General features: G+C 37.3%; 1 protein-coding gene across 4 annotated transcripts in view; it reads right to left on the bottom strand.

Annotated features, from left to right (window-relative positions):
• Nucleotides 1-21,597, bottom strand: part of ipo11 (importin 11) — a 325,228-nt gene that overhangs the window by 198,191 nt on the left and 105,440 nt on the right. For all 4 annotated transcript variants that reach the window (XR_015496986.2, XM_087263109.2, NM_001159661.1 and 1 more), the window contains 2 exon segments: nucleotides 19,978-20,025; nucleotides 17,219-17,324 (listed from right to left, as the gene is read on the bottom strand). Coding sequence is in view for 3 of the 4 variants with exons in the window: in XM_087263109.2 (XP_087119235.1) it covers nucleotides 17,219-17,324; nucleotides 19,978-20,025 (154 nt within the window). In the remaining variant the exon portion in view is untranslated.

Consider the following 21,597-nt stretch of genomic DNA (forward strand, 5'->3'; position numbering starts at 1 on the left):
CAGTGATACCGGCTAATTAAAACTTTCAGTGAGTTAGATTAGAAAATGCATGCAAAGTTACTAGACATGGACATGTGCATCTACCACAGACTATCTCAGTGTCAGTAAAGTGGTTTAAAAAAATAATTTAAAAAGTATGGAGGGGGAACTCAAGAATTTTGTGAAGTGCCTAGTGTGAATTAAGCTCCTGTCACGAACACTTGAGCACTGAAAGGCTGCATGTATTTGTATATGACATCTTACTGCTCAATGACAATTTGGCCAGCAGCAGGGGGACTGGTAATAAAAACAATTGTTTCAAGCACTCTCCATTACCGCTTTTAAATAGCAGAGTCATCATAAATGATCAGTACCACACTGTCTCTCTTACACACACACACACACACACACACACTGTACATAAACATAGCAACCCTGCTACAATTACACATCCCTAATGAACAACAAACCAATAAAACGAGCCAAGCAAAATGAGAAACAAAGGAACCCAATATAAAATGACTGTCATGTTTTTGCTAAATGTGCATATTTAGCATTTTATGAAAGCTTGTTTGGATTACACAATATTTAATACATACTATGTATGTAATATATATTATTAATAAAGAAGTATATTATAATGTATAATATATAATGCAATATATTGGACAAATGCAAGTTTATTTCACACGATTTGAAGTTTTTTTTATTATTGAACATTTTTATCTTGTATTTAATTTTTCTTACAATTGTTTAATTGAGTTTATATTTTATATCTAACTTTTTTTAAGAGCTTAATTCTCCGTTTACAGTTCAGATTTTCTATTGCCTCTCAAAACTACTTTTTTATAAATTTTGAAGTAAATTTTGAAGTTTTTATCAAATTTATAATACATTTTTTCTGTTTTCTCATAAATTTGAGTCTTATAATTCTAAAATCATTTTTCTCTTTCGTTCATAACTCACAGTTGTGATTTTCCTTGAAATGCAAGTTCAGTCTATATTTCCCAATTTAGTATACCCTTGAGAGCATACAAACATTTTATATTTAAAACTGATTATCCAAAGAAAAGTTTTAGTTTAGAGCAATCTGGCACCCCAGACTTAAACTGTCAGCATAAAATCTGGTCCAGTCTGCAGTTTCTATTTGCCAAGAATCACCCGCTCCGACAATAAGATGCCATCTGACCAAAATGTAGTCACACAAGGCCAGGTTTTGCATAGTCTGTTCCAGATTGCAGCTTACTATGACGAGACACAGACATACAACAGAAAGGAAGGAACAGAAGTAAATTGTTCAAAGTAAAAACAAATGAAAAGAAGTTCCAAGTAAATTGCTCACCACTCTCTTTTATTCATTAAAGATAGACCTCTTCCTCACTTCTGGATATTCCCAACTCAATACAACTGAACCTTTTCAAATGAGTCATATCATATAAAACAAACACAGAGATATGAGCAAAATTACAAGAACTAGAATTCGTAGAACAGATCTAGAAAATACAGACCTTTTTTAACTTGCAAAACAAAGTTTCAAATCTGAATGTACAAGAAGATGGTTGATCTGGGGTATTAAAAATATCAGATTTTTTTTTATTTTCAATTTTAAATTGAATACTTTGATTTTCCACCTTCTGCAGCCATTAAAGTAGCACATCTCTAAATTATATTCTCAATATTTTTGCTGAGATGTTCAACACTAATGTTCTCCCATTCCTCCTCAAGAAGTTTTTTTTTTTTTTTCGCAAGGTGACCGAAATCTTCCAAAACGGGTCTATTCTCTGGTCTTATAATAATAATGACTTTGTAGTAGGGCTGGTCGATTAACAGAAAGAAACAAAAAAAAATTTCCCCATGTCGATTTTATATATATATATATATCTTGTTAATACTTACTCATTAAAAACGCAGAGCTTCAAGTGAACAGAGTGCTTGAGTTTTACTGACAGCGCAGTGAGAGCAATAAAACTGAGAAGCCATAAACTCACTCTCATTCACTCAAAACAAAGACATAAGAGACTCTCATAAATCTAATAATTGATATGCTGCATGTGAATCACATTATTTGCTGACTGTTTGTTTGGTATTGGGTGGAAACAGCGAATAGTCTCGTATTACCATCCGCATTTTACTTCAGCAAAACAGTTTTATTGAATGCAGTGATGCGAATTCAGAAGCTAGAATGATTATCTGTAGTAGCAACATTTATTCATTTAATATTTTTTGAAGACATACAGTATAAAGTGTCAAGCATGACTCAATCAGGGGTCACCACAGTGAAATGAACTGATAGGCACCTGGGTCACCAAGTTCTCAGTTCTATCTATGCATCTTTATATTCACACAGGCACACCAAAATTGGACAATATAGAAGATTGGAAAAACGTTGCCTAGTCTGAGGAGTCTTGATTTCTGCTGCGACATTCAAACGGTAGGGTCAGAATTTAGCATCAACAACATGAAAGCATGGATCCATCCTGCCTTGTATCAACGGTTCAGGCTGGTGGTGCTGGTGTAATGTTGTGGGGGATATTTTCTTGGCTCACTTTGGGCCCATTAGAACCAATTGTGCATCGCGTCAATGCCACAGTCTACCTGAGTATTGTTGCTGATCATGTCCATCACTTTATTACAGTGTACACATGTTTTGATGGCTACTTCCAGCAGGATAACCAGCCATGTTATAAAACATGAATCATCTCAGATTTCTTGAACATGACAATGACTTCACTGTACTAAAATGGCCTCCACAATCACCAGACCCCAATCCAATAGAGCACCCTTGGGATGTGGTGAAATGGGAGATTTGCATCATGGATGTGCAGCCGACAAATCTGCAGCAACTGCATGATGCTTCCATGTCAATATATACCAAAATCTCTGAGGAATATTTCCAGTACCTTGTTAAACCTTGGCCACAAAGGATTAAGACCATTCTGAAGGCAAAAGGGTATTCAACCCTTTTGGTGTTAATAAGGTGTACCTAATAAAGTGACCGGAGATTGCATATCATTTAAAATTGTATTAATTTTCAGTTTAGCGATTTAAAATGTTATTTTGTTTGCAAGAGATATTAGCTATCCATTTTTGTTACCAATAATATTATTTTCTTATGTTTTATTTCAAGTGAAACTAGTTTTTTAAAAACATAGATATGTCTTTTTGATTTTTTAAATGAAAAAAAGAACAAATAATAAAAAAAAACAAATAAACAAATGATATAAATCAAGCTAGTGTGTTTAACTAATGGACATTTTGGTTTTAGGTCACACCCTCCTCTATAGACATTTCATTAGTTTAATGTTTATTGCAACAGCCAACCTCTCAAATACACAAACTGTTTAACTAATTTTGCCCACCACTGTAAGCAATGGGTCAAGTGATAAACCCATGGTGCGAGTTCGAGATGAGGTAACATCTGTGTGACACTCAACACAGTTTAGTCCCCCTAAAGCTGAGCTGGCACCACAGCTGCCACTCTGAAGAGCTCGGAGCTGAAAAGGTCACTTCATGCTGCATGGAGTCACATGCTGACCATCGCCATCACACATGCTGCTGCTCTTCCAGTTGGCCTGCAGTGTGGCTGCTGCACTGTACTTGAAACGCAACAGAGTCTGGCATGAGGCCAGGGTCGCAGAACACTGTCCCGATTATCCACATGCACCAAAGTATGAGACCCAATGAGGACACAGGAAGGACACCGGTCTCCGTGAACTCAAAGAAGGTAGCAAAGATGGATTTCAGTCTAGTAAGAGGCAAACATTTGATTCAGAGTTCTTGACTAATGATAAGGAGTGTGTATAACCTCTACTTTCAGGTTATACACAAGCACTGCACATAAAAATCAAGCTTAGAAGACAAGCAGTACAACTTGATTTACCTACGAGCTGGTTTGAGCTAGCAAATTAAAGACATACATCAAAACAATAGCCGTCCAAGCAAATGAATCCTATAGTACAAGGCTGTTTGTGTTAATGAATAAAAAATACACAGCATGACAAGTGGTGTAGAGGAACAAGTTACAAATACTCAAATTACTGCCACTGATTCATTTTTTCTCATGTTTATTTGACAAGGACAATACACAATACCTGTAGCAATATAGAAATGTGCCAGAGTCATGCAAAAGATTATTTTGCATCTACGTTGTTTCCTTGTTATAACAGTTCACCTTCTGTGGCTTCGCAGTTTTGCAGATTTTTTTCTTGTGCAATTTGACATGCCTAATTTTATTATATTTTTTTTACAGCACATGGTGTTCTGCATCCTGATTGGCTGTAGACCATTGTCAATCAATCTTCTCTGTATCTCCTGTACAGTACAGTACAAAATGCATTCAGCTTGTCATAAATCTTTAATCGCTAGCAGTGTGAGATTCAACAAGGACGCAGAAAGTCTGTGGTTAACGAAACATGCGGTACATCTTATAACAGTACAAGTAGTTTGTCAGAAATCTTCTTATAAAGGGATGGCAGAGCTTTCATGGCATTTCGAATGGAGGGTCTATGTTTGTTTTTGAGGTATCTTTTCAGGTTTGTTGTGTTAAATATAGGCTTTTCCTTTCCACCTCAACCTTTGCAATCCCAAACTTACATATCACACAATGTGGTTATGGCAATGTTGTCGTCATCAACTTTAAATTACCTCCAGACCACAGACATACTCGCGCTTTCCACTTCAAGCTGGTTCCGTGTTCTACTGTAAATCCTTCATTGTAACTGTCCACAGCAAGACCATCGTAAAGGGGGTCGCGCACCAGATGTCCCATGCCATGCAGCGCCATGCATTTTGGAATTGTAAACATGGGTTTATATCAAGGTACGCACACCGACGCCAAAGGTCGGAAGCTGTATGCGGTGCCCTCAGACACTCAAGGAAATGTTCATATATCTGCCGAGCCACAAAGCGCCATCTGAATAATTTTTTTTTTTAAATAAAATCCGAATGTGTGCATCCTGTGTGTGTTACTTGTCATGTGCGCGGCGCATCTTGGGTGAGCAACCCCCTTTAAAGATGGAGTCTACTTTAGCTTTATGGATCAGAAAAAAATGACTGCAGGAAAAAGAACATTATGCTGGATGCCAACATTATCCGCACAAAAGCTAATAAGCTTTATGAACCTTTTGCTGACTGCGATGAAGTTTTGCACCTGACAACAGGTTTTGATCTTTGGTTTCATTCTATAATACTGGACTTTTTTTTTCTACGAAAGTTTGAACTTTGAGTGTTTCAGCAAGAGACAAAAGTGTGAAAACGTTAATCCCTGTCTAAGAAAAGTGTACAAAGTGTGTAGTGAGGGGTTTTACAGCCTTAAAACATCTTTAATAATTGTAAAAAAAAAAATAACTACTTTGCGAATTTCGCCAGTTGTGAGTAATTTTTAGAACGTAACTGCTGTAAACAACGAGGGACCACCGTATACTTAAAATTAAAAAATAATAAACAATACATAGTAGATAATTGAAATTGTAAAATCTTTACAGACTACAGAATATTACGTTTTCAAATGCATTAATGCAAATTCTATCAGTGCTGCATGAGCTTGGTTTGTGGCCCCACCTGCTGGACTGCTTGATGGTCAGGGTTCGAAGTGCATAGCCTAAGCATCAACATTGTCAGAAGTAGATTGTTGCCCCTTAAGTTACGGATTTCACTCTACATGTCAATGTATCAACCGGTTTTCTGTCAGCTTATTATAGCACATATTAATGTGTGATACTTTCTCATTTAAATGAATCTTAAACAAACAGGAGCAATCCCTTATGGATGACTGACTGCAACATTTTATTTGTTGTCAGTTAATTTATTTATTAAGTGTTAAAATGTTTGTTGGTTTTCTAACTCCTTTCTGATAGCAAGAGAGCCGTTATGCCTCATTACAGTGGTGCCGAAACCTGGGAGAAGGAGCGATGCAATGCAGCTTGGGGAGTTAACCAGAGCTGGGGAGAAGCCTGTTTATCTGCAGCATGGTTTCGGAACAAAAACCGAAGCATGTTGCTGTCTCACAGCATGGGGAGGAGCAGAAGACAGGAGATTCACTACTGCTGGAAAAGAGCCAAAGAAGCCATCATTAGCTGCCATGAGCTGGAGCCTGCTGCCATCTGCCAGAGAGCTGAGGATCGGGGGCTTAGCACCATTGTAAAAAAGGCTGGGGAAGCCACCACCGTCTGCTTGGAAATGAAGCCCGCTACTATCCACCAAAGTGAGAATGCAAAAGGAGACAGGGGCATTCCGAAGAAGCTGTCAGCAGACACTGAAAGATAGACGGATGTAAAGATTCGTTTATAGGGCCCACAGCACATGAAGAGAGCCCCTAAGGATCTCTCTGCTTGGTTGAGAACCAAGTGTTAGCATGTTTGGAAAACCACACACCAAATTGCAGAGAGCCATGGGAATGGAACAAGACCAGTGGCGTAAGCGCTGATGAGCGTCACCTGTGTGCCACACAGGTCTCAAGTCTCATGGATGTGGTGTGGGAAGATACAGTAGAAGTGATGACAAGAAGCCAAAAGAGGAACAGGCCTCAGACACTTCATGTTTGGATTTGGATTCTGTCTAGGTGGTCTATGAGTGGCTGCCTTACTTTGCTCATTTATTAGTTGCTGCAAGAAGGTCGCTGGTTAGAGCCTTGGCTGGGTCAGTTGGCATTTCTGTGTGGAGTTTGCATGTTCTCCCAGCATTTGTGTGGGTTTCCAACTGGTGCTCCGGTTTCCCCAACAGTCCAAAGCCATGCAGTACAGGTGAATTGGGTCAGCTAAATTGTCCATATTGTATGAGTGTAAATGAGTGTCTAAAGTTGTTTCCCAGACTTGGGTTGATGCTGGAAGGGCATCCGTTGCGTAAAATATTTGCTCGATAAGTTGGTGGTTCATTCCGCTGTGGCGACGGCGAATTAATAAAGGTACTAAGCCAAAAAGAAAATGAATGACCAAATGAATGATTGAATAATAAAAATCCAATTACTTTTTAATTGTTTGTGCTCATTTAAGACAAAATTATTTGTTTAAAACAAAAGATGCAAAATAATAGTATTTGTGTACATAGTATTAAATGTATTAGTCTGTTTAAAAACACACCCAAATCCCAAAGCGTCCACTTTCACTCCTCTTCAAATCACGTGTGCAGAAGCTGATTTAAGATAGTTGTCTGTATACGAAGCTCGATAGACCCAAAGCTTTAATGGAAATTAAGTAAATGCAGCCATTTTCATACTCACATTAGGGTTGGGCGAGTTATCGAAATAGACATTTAGAACCTATAATCGATAAACATTTTTCCAGGACAATTTCTTTCCCTACTGCGTGTGGAGTTACGTGACCCCACTCTATTAGAACTAATGCTGATTTTTACTTATGTGGCCACTTTGCAGCCACATTTGATTTCTGGTCAAGTAGGACGACAGACCTATTTCTGAGCCTTACTTTGCACTACATTGACGATGATTAGAAGCTGCGCCAGAGATGCCTTGAGACAGCATATTTTCCCTCTTATTCAAATTATTATTTACATTAAAATATTTGCTTACAGAAGATGCAAGAATTGTGCTGTTTAAAATATTTTCAGGATATACAAAAGCTATTTTTTTTTAAGAGATACTGCTTATTTTCCACTTTTAATATGAAAAGCACTGAAAATAAATAATTTTATTTCCAAAAGTGTGAGTTATTTATTTTAACTTTTTTTATAAAGAATATTGTGACTGTTGGTTTTAGGCAATGTGTCTTTTAATTACATTTGTCCAGCATTGATGATCAATAAATAATCATGGATAGTGGCTAGTGTGCGTTTCCTTCAGTTATTTTAAAATCAAGGAATGCACCCTTCATTCAGAAATTATTCACATGTGATATGTGAAAATATTTACTGCACAAAATCAGTCAGTGAACTGCGAGGGCAAAAAAAATAAAATAATAATAATCATTCATTAATCGTAATCAAGTTAAAATGTTCAATTAATCGAGATTTTGATTTTAGGCCAAATCGCCCAGCTCTAATTCATATCACCATGGTTTCAAGCCAAACTAAAGCAAATGCATAATTCTCTTGAACAGCTCATGCAATTATATCACATTTGAGCTGCTTTCAATTTTCCTACAAAGATTAAAAATATGGGAGGAATACAGGAAAATACTTAAATGGGAAGATAGCAGGATAGAATGGTAAAATACTGGACAATCCTGGCAAAAATGGGAGGGGAGGTATGCAACTGTCACAACTTTTGTCTCAATGTAATAAAAAGAAGTTTGTGCATCTGATTTGAAAGAGCAAATCTAAACTTATAATCAGTCCTAACACACTATCACAGCTGACTAATAATATTATTCCATTGTCTGTGCATTTTCCATTGTGCATTACCATTGTACAATACATACTGTACATCTCCAAAGCGTTTTTTTTTTTTTTTTTTTTCAGGCCGGTTAATAGTGTCTCTGCCCATAATCCATTAGAGGGAATACTTAACCATATCCCGGTAAATGAGTTTCCATAAAAGAGGTAGACAGATGCAACAGGCTTCCCTATTCTATCGATCCAGTCTTAAGCAACACCTGTTTAGCGTAGTAGCTGCCCTTTTTGACCCCCGAGGCGTGAGATCAGCACTTAAATAATCTATCTGCCAAGGCAAAGTGCAAGAGTCTCGACTTCGTGACACAGCGGGTCAAATGAAGTGATGAATCAATCGGGGGGTCTGGAGGGCTGCCAGTCTGAAGAAATGACAGTGCACAAGGTCAAGGAATCGGCAGGCGTTTCTCGCAACAAACAGTTGGGGACGAATTATGAAGGTATAATACATATCGGTAATTTCCTGCTGAATATAAACTTGTCAAATCCCAAAGCCCAAGGCACAGATGGCAGATGTCAGCACCAGGGTTACTCATACGTCTCTCTGAAAATCCCTTGGAGGCTTTCTCAGGCATACTGTCTCATCGTGACAGTGACAAATGTGCCTGATTAAAGAGTGGCAAGCGTACATTTGCTTGCTCTGTCAAGAGCACGTGCAGAGACTGCCTCAATGCCCATGACTACACTCACTCGATTGGTTGAATGATCCCCTCTGGAGCCACGCAAATGCCCACTGACATGCATGATTTTGCATATATATCATCAGCAATACAAACACTCTTGTGCACGTTATGCATGGGGCTACATGAATGAAAGGCATAAATACCGTTGTTACAAACAAATGCAAACTTTGAAAATACGTTAATGTCCCAAAAATTAAAGACCAACAATATCACTTGAAAGTAAGGCTGCATATTACTGAAAGAAATAAAGAAAGAAAGAAAGAAAGAAAGAAAGAAAGAAAGAAAGAAAGAAAGAAAGAAAGAAAGAAAGAAAGAAAGAAAGCAAGAAAAGCGATATTTGTTTTCCAGTGAGATGTACATTCCAATTTTCACACATTTTTCCTAAAAGATCTCAATCGCTCTATTTAGATAATAATGCATAATTTTTGAATGATTGGTCTGATGTTTTTATTAAACAGTGTTAAACAGTTTCAAAGAGTCTAACAGTACAAAAACAAACCAATCAAATGTAAAATAACACTTCACTGATAAGTATTTAAATACAATTCATCTTTGTTAAAGCTACAAACATTACAATTTTACTCCCCAAGGTCAAGGTTTAAGATAAGTCTGTTGTGTCTTCAGAATGTGTCTGTTAAGTTTCAGCTCAAAATACCTATCAGATTATTTGTTATACTTTTTTGTAAATTGGAAATTTGAGCTTTTATGATATCGTAGCTGTTTTTGTTGCTAGTGCCTTTAATTCAAACGAGCTAATTCTCTCCGCCCACCATTCCCATGTACATGTCAGAGTCTTAGAGATTGCTCTGATGGGTATAGCTTCTCCTGCTGCATCTCACTCAAAAGCAGCACAGTAACAGACAAGAATGAAGCAGACCTCCCTTACTACAGTAAAAACTTTCCCATTCCCATTTTCCCATTATTTGAGATATTTATTGTGGAGTTGATTCAAGCCTTTCTTCAAGAACGAGTCACACACAATGTCATTATAAAGTTCACATGCGTGCACATGTTAAGCTTTTTTGCACAACAAATGTGATAGAATACATGTTAAGATACACTACTGTATGGATATTCGTTATGTTAATGCACAACATAAACCTGATTTAACGTCCACAAACAAGAATTGAAGTGTCTTCTTTTATAATTGTACTAACACTATGCGGATGTGGTGCTGAACTGCACAGCGATTTTGCTGTGTTTATTACAAACATGCGATGTTTTACAATATTAACATGAACTTGTAAAACTCATTCTTGAAGTGCTGCTAAATCACAGAGAGCTGAACAGATCTGAACAATCCCGGTTGCATAGTGCATGTCCGGTCTTGTGGCTATGATTATGCACATTACTATGAAGACATGTTAATACGTGGCTGTCAATCAGTTAAGTGGGCAGGAAAACAGCACTCCCATACGTCACATTGTGGTGGCCTCAAAAAGGCAGGGATTTGGATCCTATTTTAAAGGCAGAACATTTTTAAAAAGATATTTATTGTGTTTTTATTACCCTAATAAGACTGTGGACACACTATACCTACACACAGTTCTATCCAAACAGCTTCCAAAAGATTATTTTCATCATAGGTGCCTTTTAAACTCACATGCAGATTATAAACTTTCGCTCTATTATAGTTATGTATGTGTGTGTGTGTGTGTGTGTGTGTGTTTATATATGTGTTTATGTGTGTGTGTGTGTGTGTGTGTGTGTGTGTGTGTGTGTGTGTGTGTGTGTGTATATATATATATGACTACATATATGCAGTGACTACACAAATCACATGTGGTGCTGTGGTGCTGGTCAACTATAATCCCAACTTAATGTTGCAAATCCTGCATTGATGCACACACTGCGATATTGAAGCTGAAATTATATATTGTGCAGCCATACTTAAAAAAATTGTACATTTTAAAGTTGTGAAATAAAGCATCAAATTATAAAACACTTCCTGATTTCTCCATGTTGTTAATTAGCACCTGGCGGAGATGCTTTAATTATCTGACGAACCCTATTTATCTGGCAGTGTGGCAGCCCAACTTTGCAGTTTCACAGACTTTGCAAGATGGTGAGCCCTTCTAAAGTCACTGAAACCATCCAACAGCAGATTGTCCAGATGAAAGCCAATAGCGTGAGCCTTTCAGCCATAGCAACAAAAGCTGGTCATTCCAAATCTCTGATTTCTGGAATATTGAATCTTTATAAATCTCGCTAACTCATTCAAGTTGGTCAGAGAGGCTGGTCGTCGGCAAAAGACAAACGCATGAGAGGAGAGAATAATGCAGAGGATTGAACACTGCAGCTGGAATTGCTCAACAGTTCAATGCTGAACAGATTAAAGCCTGATTTATTCTTCTGTGACAAGTGTACCCCACACATAACTTGTAGTTAGCTGACGTTTGCCACGTTAGCCATTGTTAGCATTTATATTTCTGTGCATATTTATCCATGTCTATGCACTGGCAACAACATTTACAAATGCTAGCAAGACAGTGCGGTTTCTATACCGTGTTAAGTTTTTTTGTAGGTCTTTTGAATTTTCACTTGAAACGCATTTGAAGTCACTTTAGCATTAGCTATTCCACAAGAAAGGCAAGAGAAATCAACAGGCTAAAAAAAATAACACTAAACAAAAGCATTGATCCAGAGCTTCTCCTCATGTGGCTCCAGACTTTTAAAAACTTGCAACAACCACCTAATTCCACTCCAGTGGCTCTTGGCCCAGCCTACACTCATCACCGCTATACCAAGCTGACCAATCACAGATATGTGCTCTACATTGTTGCATCATGTAATTATGTTATTTGAGAGGTGGACTTCAGAGTCCAGCAAAGGGTGTGCAATTGTAGGCTACGCTGGACCGACCCTGTGCACTTAATGCAGAAGTATAAACCGGCCTTAAGAGTCTGTATATCATTTTCACACTGCACTTTTGTTGTCCACTAGTGTCTGTTTGATGTCAGAGTTTGGTTTGCTTAGCTCAGAGGTGTCCAAACTCAGTCCTGGAAGGCCGGTGTCCGGCAAAGTTTAGTTCCAACCCTAATCGGACACACCAGGGCTAGCTAATCAGGCTCTTACTAGACTTTTTAGAAACATCCATGCAGGTGTGTAGAGCCAAGTTGGAGCTAAAATCTGCAGAACACCAGCCCTCCAGGACAGAGTTCGGACACCCCTGGCTTAGCTAGAGTGAACAAAGCTTTCCAAACTTGGGTGTGAAAAACCTGCAAACTATATCCAAAGTCCTCCGGAAAAAGGTGGTCTGGATTAAGGTCCACTACTAAACAATTACACAAAATCACTAAAGTGAACCATTACTAATAAAGTATTTGTTGGTCAAAAGTATGTGCTTATTCACTCACTTTTCTCACACACATATCTGACACGCTGCAAGCAGAGGGAATGAATGTCTAACTTTCTGCTCAGCTTAAGCAGAAAACAACTCTCTTCTACTTAATTTGAATTACATTCATAACAAATAAGCCCAATGTTGAAAACGAAACTAGATTTTCAAAGTTCAAACTTTAGGCATGCTTTACCTAGCATTACTTAGCAGTTACTGATGATGCAAATGTATCAGGGTTCAGAAACAAAAACCACCATGCGAACACAGTTCAGATGGGGCAGGGGAGGAGGGGAATGTCCATCAAACGCAAGTGTGAACCATGAAATCGAACCAAATGTGAAAGCACACCAAGAGAATCAGGACTTAGTTTCAGGATTTATTTGGGTCCGATGGAAACATCATGTTCAACTGGGTAAAGTCTGAACCCAAAGAAGTCAGTGAAAGATGGAAGTGAAGTGTCATGGTTAGGTAATGTTTTTGATTAGGAGACTCTGACACAGATACATGACTGATCATTTATTTATTTTCCTTAGGCTTAGTCCCTTTATTCATCAGTGGTCACCACAGTGTAATGAACCGCCAACTTATCCAGAATGTGTTTTACACAGCGAATGCACTTGCAGTTATAACCCAGTACTGGGAAACACCCATTTACTCTGACATGCACACACATACACTACAGCAAATTAAGTTTATTCAATTCACCTACAGCATATGTCTTTGAACTAGGGCGGAAACAGAGCACACAGAGGAACATGGGGAGAACATGCAAACTCCACACAGAAACGCCAACTGAACTAGCCAGGACTCAAACCAACGACATTCTGAGGCAACAGTGCTAACCACTGAGCCATAGAGTTGCCATACATGACTGTGTGAATGCAAAAGATTATCAAAAGCTCTTTTAGCAACATATAGTTACTTCCCTGCATTCATCACCCAACTGTTTTCATAAAGGACAATGAGCCCTGTTTCACAGCAAGACGGGTAAAGCAGTTGCTTGAAGCTGAACACACTGAATTAATAAAATGGCAGCTTAGAAGACGTTACTGCAGTCAATGTAACATGAAACCATAAGGCATATTTTTAGAGATTATTAGATGGATACACAAAATAAAATCTTAATTTTTATATAAACTAGAAATACACATATATCCTGCATACCCTATACATTTAGTTAACGCCACTTCATCAATTTAATTAAACACATATTTGTTGAAATAAATATTTAATTTCTTCAAAAATTCCTTCTAACTTCAAACTTTACAAACGTAGTAGCGAAGATGACCTAAAATAAACAGACTTAAAGCCACAAAACTTACATTTTAATTTCAGTCTTTAAATGTTAACATCACCGTTATGAAATATGCAAATGAGGTTTAAATCCCTCTCTCTTTACTCAATAGGAAAAAGAAACAGACACACAAAAGCAAACAGCAGTAAATGGCAGGAGAAACCGGCAGTCATGGTTTCAAATGCGATCATAATGAGATCTTCCACAACAGAGGTCTGTTTCTCCTCTACTCTCTCTCGCTCTATCTAAAGTCACAAAAGAGTCTTTGTGTTGAGCCACAGTCTTCATTACCTATTTTTACATTTTGTATCTTATCCCTGTCCTCCCACAGAACTGTCACCGAAACATAAAAACTACATCAGGCCATGCAGAGTAGTGCTGGGGGGAAAATAACAGAATGTGGAATCTAGGGATGGCCCAAAGCTTTGTGTGCCAAAATCTGATTAATATTGAGTATCTGATCATTAGATGCAAGCCTATATGCTTCAAGTCCTGCTTTTCAATACAAGATTTAAAATATAGAACAATTTCTACAATAATTTGTCAAATTTACATTATATGTATATATGTATACATTTTTTATTATTATTATTTCACTAAGTCCAAATTCATCTATTTATACTACAACCTAAAACTCTGTACTTGTTTATAAAAAAACAAGTACATACTTTTGAGTGTGTAACAAGAGTGTGTTAGCCATGGGACATACTATTTCCTCATTAATGGGCCGCTATGTGGCTTAGCTACTCTCCCTGTCAATCACCTCGACATATCATCCACATTTCTTTCATATTTAATTACCTACCTTATTAGAGATGCAGCAGCAGGAATCTGCCATGCACAAGTCTTTTATGCAGAGAAATCACCTAAGGTCTGTTCATAATGCATTCAGAAGTTAAGATCCAACTAAAAGAATGCACTTACATTGTCTAATGTCCTTGTAAAAATAGACAATCTATCATTATATAATCTATAAAAGACAAATCTATAATGTTGACTTGAATCTTGCCAAAAAATTTTCATTTGTCAACTGTTGCATTGAATATGCGGTCTAAAAAAATAACTTGTCAATTTAATTTGATACCGACAGCAAAAATGGCATCTTTTACCAATACCGTAAAAGTTTGACAAAAATTATAATAAATTTAGGAATAAAATAATATATTAAAAACAAAAAGCTTTTGTGTAAAGCTACACATTTCATTGGGGGGAAAAAAATTGCAGTAGCAACAATTTCTTTAATATCTTGTAGTGAACTAATTCAGCAAGGTATACTTTAAAAAACCCTTGTTACACCTAAACACATATTTTTAAAAAATGTTTCAGTAATAATTTAACTTAAATAAAGAAAATCTTGGTTAAAGAAACTTAAGTTGAATAATTTTTTGTGTATATTGACTCGGTAAACTAAAATATAAGCATGTTACACTAAATCGTGTTTGTGTATGCAGCATGTAGTGGACATTGTAATGTCCATGTTACAGTGACGGTTGGATTTAGGGATAGATTAGGTGTAAACATTACCCCTTTTCACACAGTTATATCAGGAAATATCGGGAAAATTTAAAGGGAGACTTTACCGGTAAATAAAAAAAAAAAAAAACGCTTTTCACACAGGCAAGAACGTTCTGGAATTTTTCTGGAAAAGACAATCGACACATCCATTCTAAAATACCGCAAGTTCTGACATCATTAACCAGAAATGGCCTCTAAATGACTGCGCTTGTATTTGTAAACATAGAAGGGGTCTGGCTTTTGTTGATGGTTTCACTTTTATTTAAAGCTTTAGGCTTTATGCAGCTACTTTGTCCCAGAGACATCCAGAGTGCTAACCGCAGCTGAATTTTTACACATTTGACTACATTACAAATTCTGTGGATGGATCAGTATTATAAACAATATGGATGAAAACGTAGAGGAACACTTGCATATCAGGATGTACATAATGTGTGTGTGTGTGTGTGCTGGCGCTCACCAGAGAACTTGTTTACGTGCACACGCATCATGCAACCGAAGCAGAGCTTGAAGGTAAACAAACAGCGGTTTATCATAAGCATTTTATCGATGATATTTTACAGTTGGCATTAAGAAGGAACATAGAAAGGTTATCTGACTAACATCTAGCAGCTAAATGTGTGTGAAAAAATATTCAAAAGCTTTATTTTTATAAACAGCACAGATGTGAATGTGTCTGAATGTTCTCATTGGCTGGGGGAGACGTCTCACGTCAGCAAGTTCTAATCATGAACATGCTTTCATGCTTATTTTTTTGGGTAGGTGTAGATCAGTGGTGTCCAAACCAGGTCCTAGAGGGCCAGTGACCTGGAAAGTTTAGCTACAACCCTAATCAAACACACCTGAACCAAGCTCTTACTAGATATAAACCTTCCTGGCAGGTGTGTTGAAGCAAGTTGGAGCTAAACTCAGCAGGACACCAGCCCTACAGGACAGAGTTTGGACACTCCTGATGTAGATGTTAATAACGCACAACGTAATGGCTAATTCAATAATTAACATAAATAATTCTCGTTTCTTGCAACAACCGATCACACATGCACATCTACTACATATTAGACCTGATCCCGTACGTCATCGTGCTACAGTCTGCAGCGAAGACACACTCCAGTACTTCCACACCTACTTATGTTCCATTCATAAATTCTCTTTTCTTTTTTAAATGCTAACTTTCCTTCCCTAACCCCCATGGCCTTCAATGAATATTGCATCACCTTTCCCTACAGGACGTTTATTTTACAAATCCGATACTTCAGATTTTCTCAGCTCTCCCAACCTCATCAAATGCACCACTGGAGTCTCCCAGAAGAACGCTGTTTAACCAATCCATCAAGCACAGCTGATATAATACTGCCATTGTAAAGTGGGAGTAAATGCCATTGAGGTGCAGTGTAAAGATTACCCAGGCTCCCGTCTGAGAGGTTTATCTAAATCTCGATATCTTTGTGTGCTTCTTAAAAAGACTGGAGAAAAACTGAAAGATATCAGCTCTTTGCAGGGGGTTGTCCTCGTTCACCAATTTGATGTTATCCTGCACTATTTCAAACTCCCGGGGGCACAAAATAAAGCTATTAAACTATAGGTGTATACCTGCATGCTTTTATGTAACCAAGCGAGATTTCCAGAAAGACTCATAGCAAAACACAAAGAAACTTGAAGGCGATGGGCTTCATCCTACATTCTTTTTGATAAAATGCCTACCTGAGCTCAAAGACGAGTAATGCAATAAAGAGAAGTAAAAAAAAAAAGACTTCTGAGAGCAAGCTTTAGACTTTTATCTGTAGGAGGGTCAGACCTTATCATTGCGTACAAGCACTTCTTTGAATGCACCTGCGAAGTGACATCACTTCATTCACATCAGTAGAAAATGGCAGTGCCTATCGTTTCATGTTGAGAAAACAATGCTTAAGATGTTTCCTTTTGTTGATGTGAAACGTCATACTGCGACTTTCAGCATTCCTCAATTCATTCACTAACACAGATGTTAGATTTGCGAGAGTTCTTTATGAAGGTTACGAGGTATGAACAGCTCTCAGAGGAGAATACTGATTGCTTATTAATTCATACCTGTTATGGCTGACTTGCAGCTCCCCCAGGAGTTGGTTCTTGAACCACTGATCAAAGTCCACGTTGTCAAACAATTCATAAGCGGCTAACCCCACGGCATTGTACACTGGAGAGAGAAAAAAGAAAAGAAAAAAAGTTACCATTTAATTGTTTTGAACTGAACGACTTTGTTTTGATCATTTATAAATAAACAGTGGTGTTAAAGCTCTTTTTAAAGTTTTGTACAGTCATTTTTTTAAACCACAATAAATACGGAAATGATCAATTAGCTAAAATAGGTAGCAGATCAACAAATCAGAAAACTATCTATCCACCCATCCATCCATCTATATTAATTTATCCATATCCCTGTATCCAATCCATTCAACCTTTCAATCCACGATTCACAAACCTACCTATCTACCTATCTATCTACCTATCTACCTATCTATCTATCTATCTATCTATCTATCTATCTATCTATCTATCTATCTATCTATCTATCTATCTATCTATCTATCTCTATCCATATCTGTATTCATATCCCTCTATCCAATTCATTCAACCTTCCAATCCACCTCTTACCAATCTACCTGTCTCTGAGATCTCTATCCATCCCAATCATTCTTTATCCATCCACCCATACACCAATTTTAATCCATTCATCCATCTCTATATATCAACCGATCTCTATCCATCAATTCACTCATCTCTACCGATCAATCCATCTCCATCCATCCATCCAGCTATCAATATTTATCCATTCATCAACATCACTCTATCCAATCTATTAAATGTTTCAATCCACCATTTAACAATCTACCCTTTCTCTATCTCTCTTTCCAACCCATTCATACTTTATTCATCCACCCATACACCAATGTTTATCCATTCATCCATCTCTATCTCTCCATCAATCTCTATCTATCAACCCATCCATCTCTATCTATTTATCCATCTATCCATCCATCCATCCATCCATCAATCAATCAATCAATCAATCAATCCAGGTTCACAACACCAATATATTTCTAGACACTGTGAATGAATGAATTAAATTTACATATAGCGAGCAAGTGTGTGAGCCAATGAGCAAGAGAGTAAAGTGAGCCAATGAGCATTAGTAAGTGAGGGAGCAAATTAAAATAATGTATGGCTGAATCAGCACATTAGTGAATTAACGCAGTGGTCCTCAACCACCAGGACACAAACAAATGCCGGTCCATTGATCAATTGGTACTGGGCCACACCACATAAATCAATAATAATTATTTCTGTTTTATTTATTAGGCGAGTCTGAACTATCTTTTTATCTTGAAAAATCTTTTATTTTGAAAAATGACCTTATTCTATATACATTATATATACATATTATATATACATCTCAGGTCACTTGAGTGCCCAAATTTAACCTACAAGCAGCAAAATGAGTACAGACATCTTTGGAAAGTTCCTTTGCTAAGAGGAAAAGGCCCAGTAAAGGACCAGCAAATTGCCAAGGAATGGATCCGCAACCCATTTGTCAACACTTCAGGTGAATCCAGCATGTCTGTGGAAAAAGATCAACTACTGGAGATTGCAAATCACTGCGGCCTCTTAATGGCAGTTTGCATATAGCATCTTTTTTAGAGTTTGGTGACTCACTCATACCTTCCAGACCAGACGCAAGCAATTTGAATAAATTCTGCAAGCGCACTGCAAGTCACGTGACAAGAATTGACCGATCAGCTTCAGCTTGTATCCATCCATCTCTATCCATACATCCATCTCTATCTATTCATTCATCTATCCATCCATCCATCCATCTGTCTCCATATCCATTTATCCAATCTATTCAACCATTTACCAATCTACCTATCTCTATCCAACCCATTCATACTTTCAATCCATTCATAAACTTACCTATCTCTCTATCTATCAGAACCTACTATTCATACTCCTACTCCACCACTCATTTCTTCCATCAGTCCATCATCTATCCATCCACCATGTCATCCATCCATCATTTCATTTATCTGGCCGTTCCTATAACATTCAGCCATGCACATCAACCATCCAACCAATCAAACATACAGTACATACATGTCCACCCATACATTATTCCATCCATCCATCCACCAATTACAAATTGATAGATTTATCATCTATGAATCATTTTCTTCATACATTAATCCACCTATCAATACTCTATTACTTACCTTCTTACCTAATACTTACCTTATTACTTATTTATCCATGTTTTCATTTATTGTTAAATCCATCCATCCTTTCCTTTTTCTCAACCAACCTTTTGATTCTTCAATAATCCACCAATGTGTCCATCAATCTATTCATCTTTACATCAATCCACTCCATTCTTCATTTTATCCATTATATTTCTTTAATCTTTCCAATCATGCATCCATCAAATGTATTCGTTTAACCATTCATCTTTATCCAGCCATTTATCCATATCCATCTTGATCTATTGGGTATTTATCCATCCATCTTCATCCATCCTCCCACTATTTTTCCCATCCATTCGTCCATCCTTTTATCCATCCTCCTATCCATTTTCAAATACATCCAAAAATGAATCAATCACCAACCCTTTCTTCCATCCATCAGTCCACCAAATCTGTTCTTTCATTCATTTCTATTCATCAACCCACCCTCCATGTCGGATATCTGTTTTTTTATTCATTATAGTGAATCTTGAACATAAAATTTCTTATTTCAGTCATAGACATCACTCATATTTCAGTCAGAGCGCAAAGGTAACAAGAAAAGCATGACTGTACCTGCATCCTTCATGAGCATCTGCACTGGGTCTTCCACATTACTGGGGCCTAAAACAGAGAGAAAGAGTGCATTTAGTTTTGGTCCTTCACTGTCTGCACACAATGTGCTTCAGGCTTTTTGGAAACATCTACAACTCCCACATCTGTATTAACTTTGACTTAACTACTTTGCAAACAGCCACTTTGCAAACATTGCTAAAAGCGTTAAAGCGTGAAATAAAATAGCATAAAACCTTTGTCCCTTTTCCCTTAGCCAATCATAATTAGCCATCCCAAAGTGACAATGAGCGGGTGACACTCCTTATTGTCCAAGTAAAATTATAACCCAGGGAAAGAAAACTCATGAAGCTAGCAAATTACGAGTAGGAGATTAACTGAGGGGTCATTAGCAGAATCATCCTCTTAATGTGTGCTTTTGTTATTTCACGCTCTGACATACAATTTGCAAAAATAGCACCTGCTATTGTCCTTAATATTAACAAGATATCAAAACACAAATGACAAGCCCCATGCTAAAATCTAATTCCTTATCTCAAAACACTTAAGACTCTTTCAAATGGCCACATGAATATGGCTAAGCACATCATCCAAATTTAATCATGACAGCAAATTTTAATCAACTAATTTACACGAAAAGCTCATTTAAGTCATTCACTAATTAATTAGGGAGCCAGATCAAAAGCAATGAGAGCGTAACATTTGTTAGATGATCCTTGTATTTGGCTTAAAGTGCGAGCCTAATTGCTGCATGCAGCGCTAAACAGAGCTGTAACCCTGGACCCACTTTAGCACATCAGGGTGTGCTTTAAAAAGCTGACATTTGCCCTGTAAGGCTACAATCAAAAAGTCCACATCTAAAGTAGAACCCCAGATGACTCTGTCAGTTTCTCCCCCATAAAAAAGTAGAGAAAACCCCTCATTTGGAAACAAAGAGCTTTGAAGAACTGATGGCTTTGCGTGTGTCATTTGGTGTCAACCCATCCTCTCAAAGCTAATGTCAGCCGGAAGCTAGAAATGACAGAGTACTTCCATGCTGAAAAACTTCAAAAAGGGATTTTGTAAAAAGCATGTGGCATTTGAGCATGTTTTTTTTTACTGTCGCCTCCTGTAGCACACGAGTGGCTCTTCAAAATATTTCATGTGAGAAAGTAACATGTTAATTAGCATAGATAAAAAGGGACCTGCAGTGTGAACTGTTGGTAAATCAACCGTCAGTTTAAAAATAACACTTGTTTTCACCGTGTTCTCAACTACTCCCACTCCAGATGTGACACTTCTTTTATTATCTACTCTCATTATTAATATAATGACAGTTCATTTAACCAGTGACTTTTTTTTGATCACTAAGTCTTTAATCAGCACATCAAAAGCACTGACTTGTCTAATCTATTCATCGTGTCCTTGAATTCCAGGATTCATGCATGAAAATGCACACTTTTTAGTAATTGATGTAATGAATACATCCCTGCTAGAAAAAAATATCAAAAACTGGAACCAAGCCATATGTTCACAACACCAATATATTTCTATATACTGTAAATGAATTAATTAAATTACATATAGTGAGCAAACGTGTGAGCCAATGAGCAAGTGAGTAAAATGAGCCAAAGAGGATTAGTG

This window comes from Danio rerio, chromosome 8 (assembly GCF_052040795.2).
Source record: "Danio rerio strain M-AB ecotype USA chromosome 8, GRCz13ab, whole genome shotgun sequence".
NCBI lineage: Eukaryota > Metazoa > Chordata > Actinopteri > Cypriniformes > Danionidae > Danio > Danio rerio.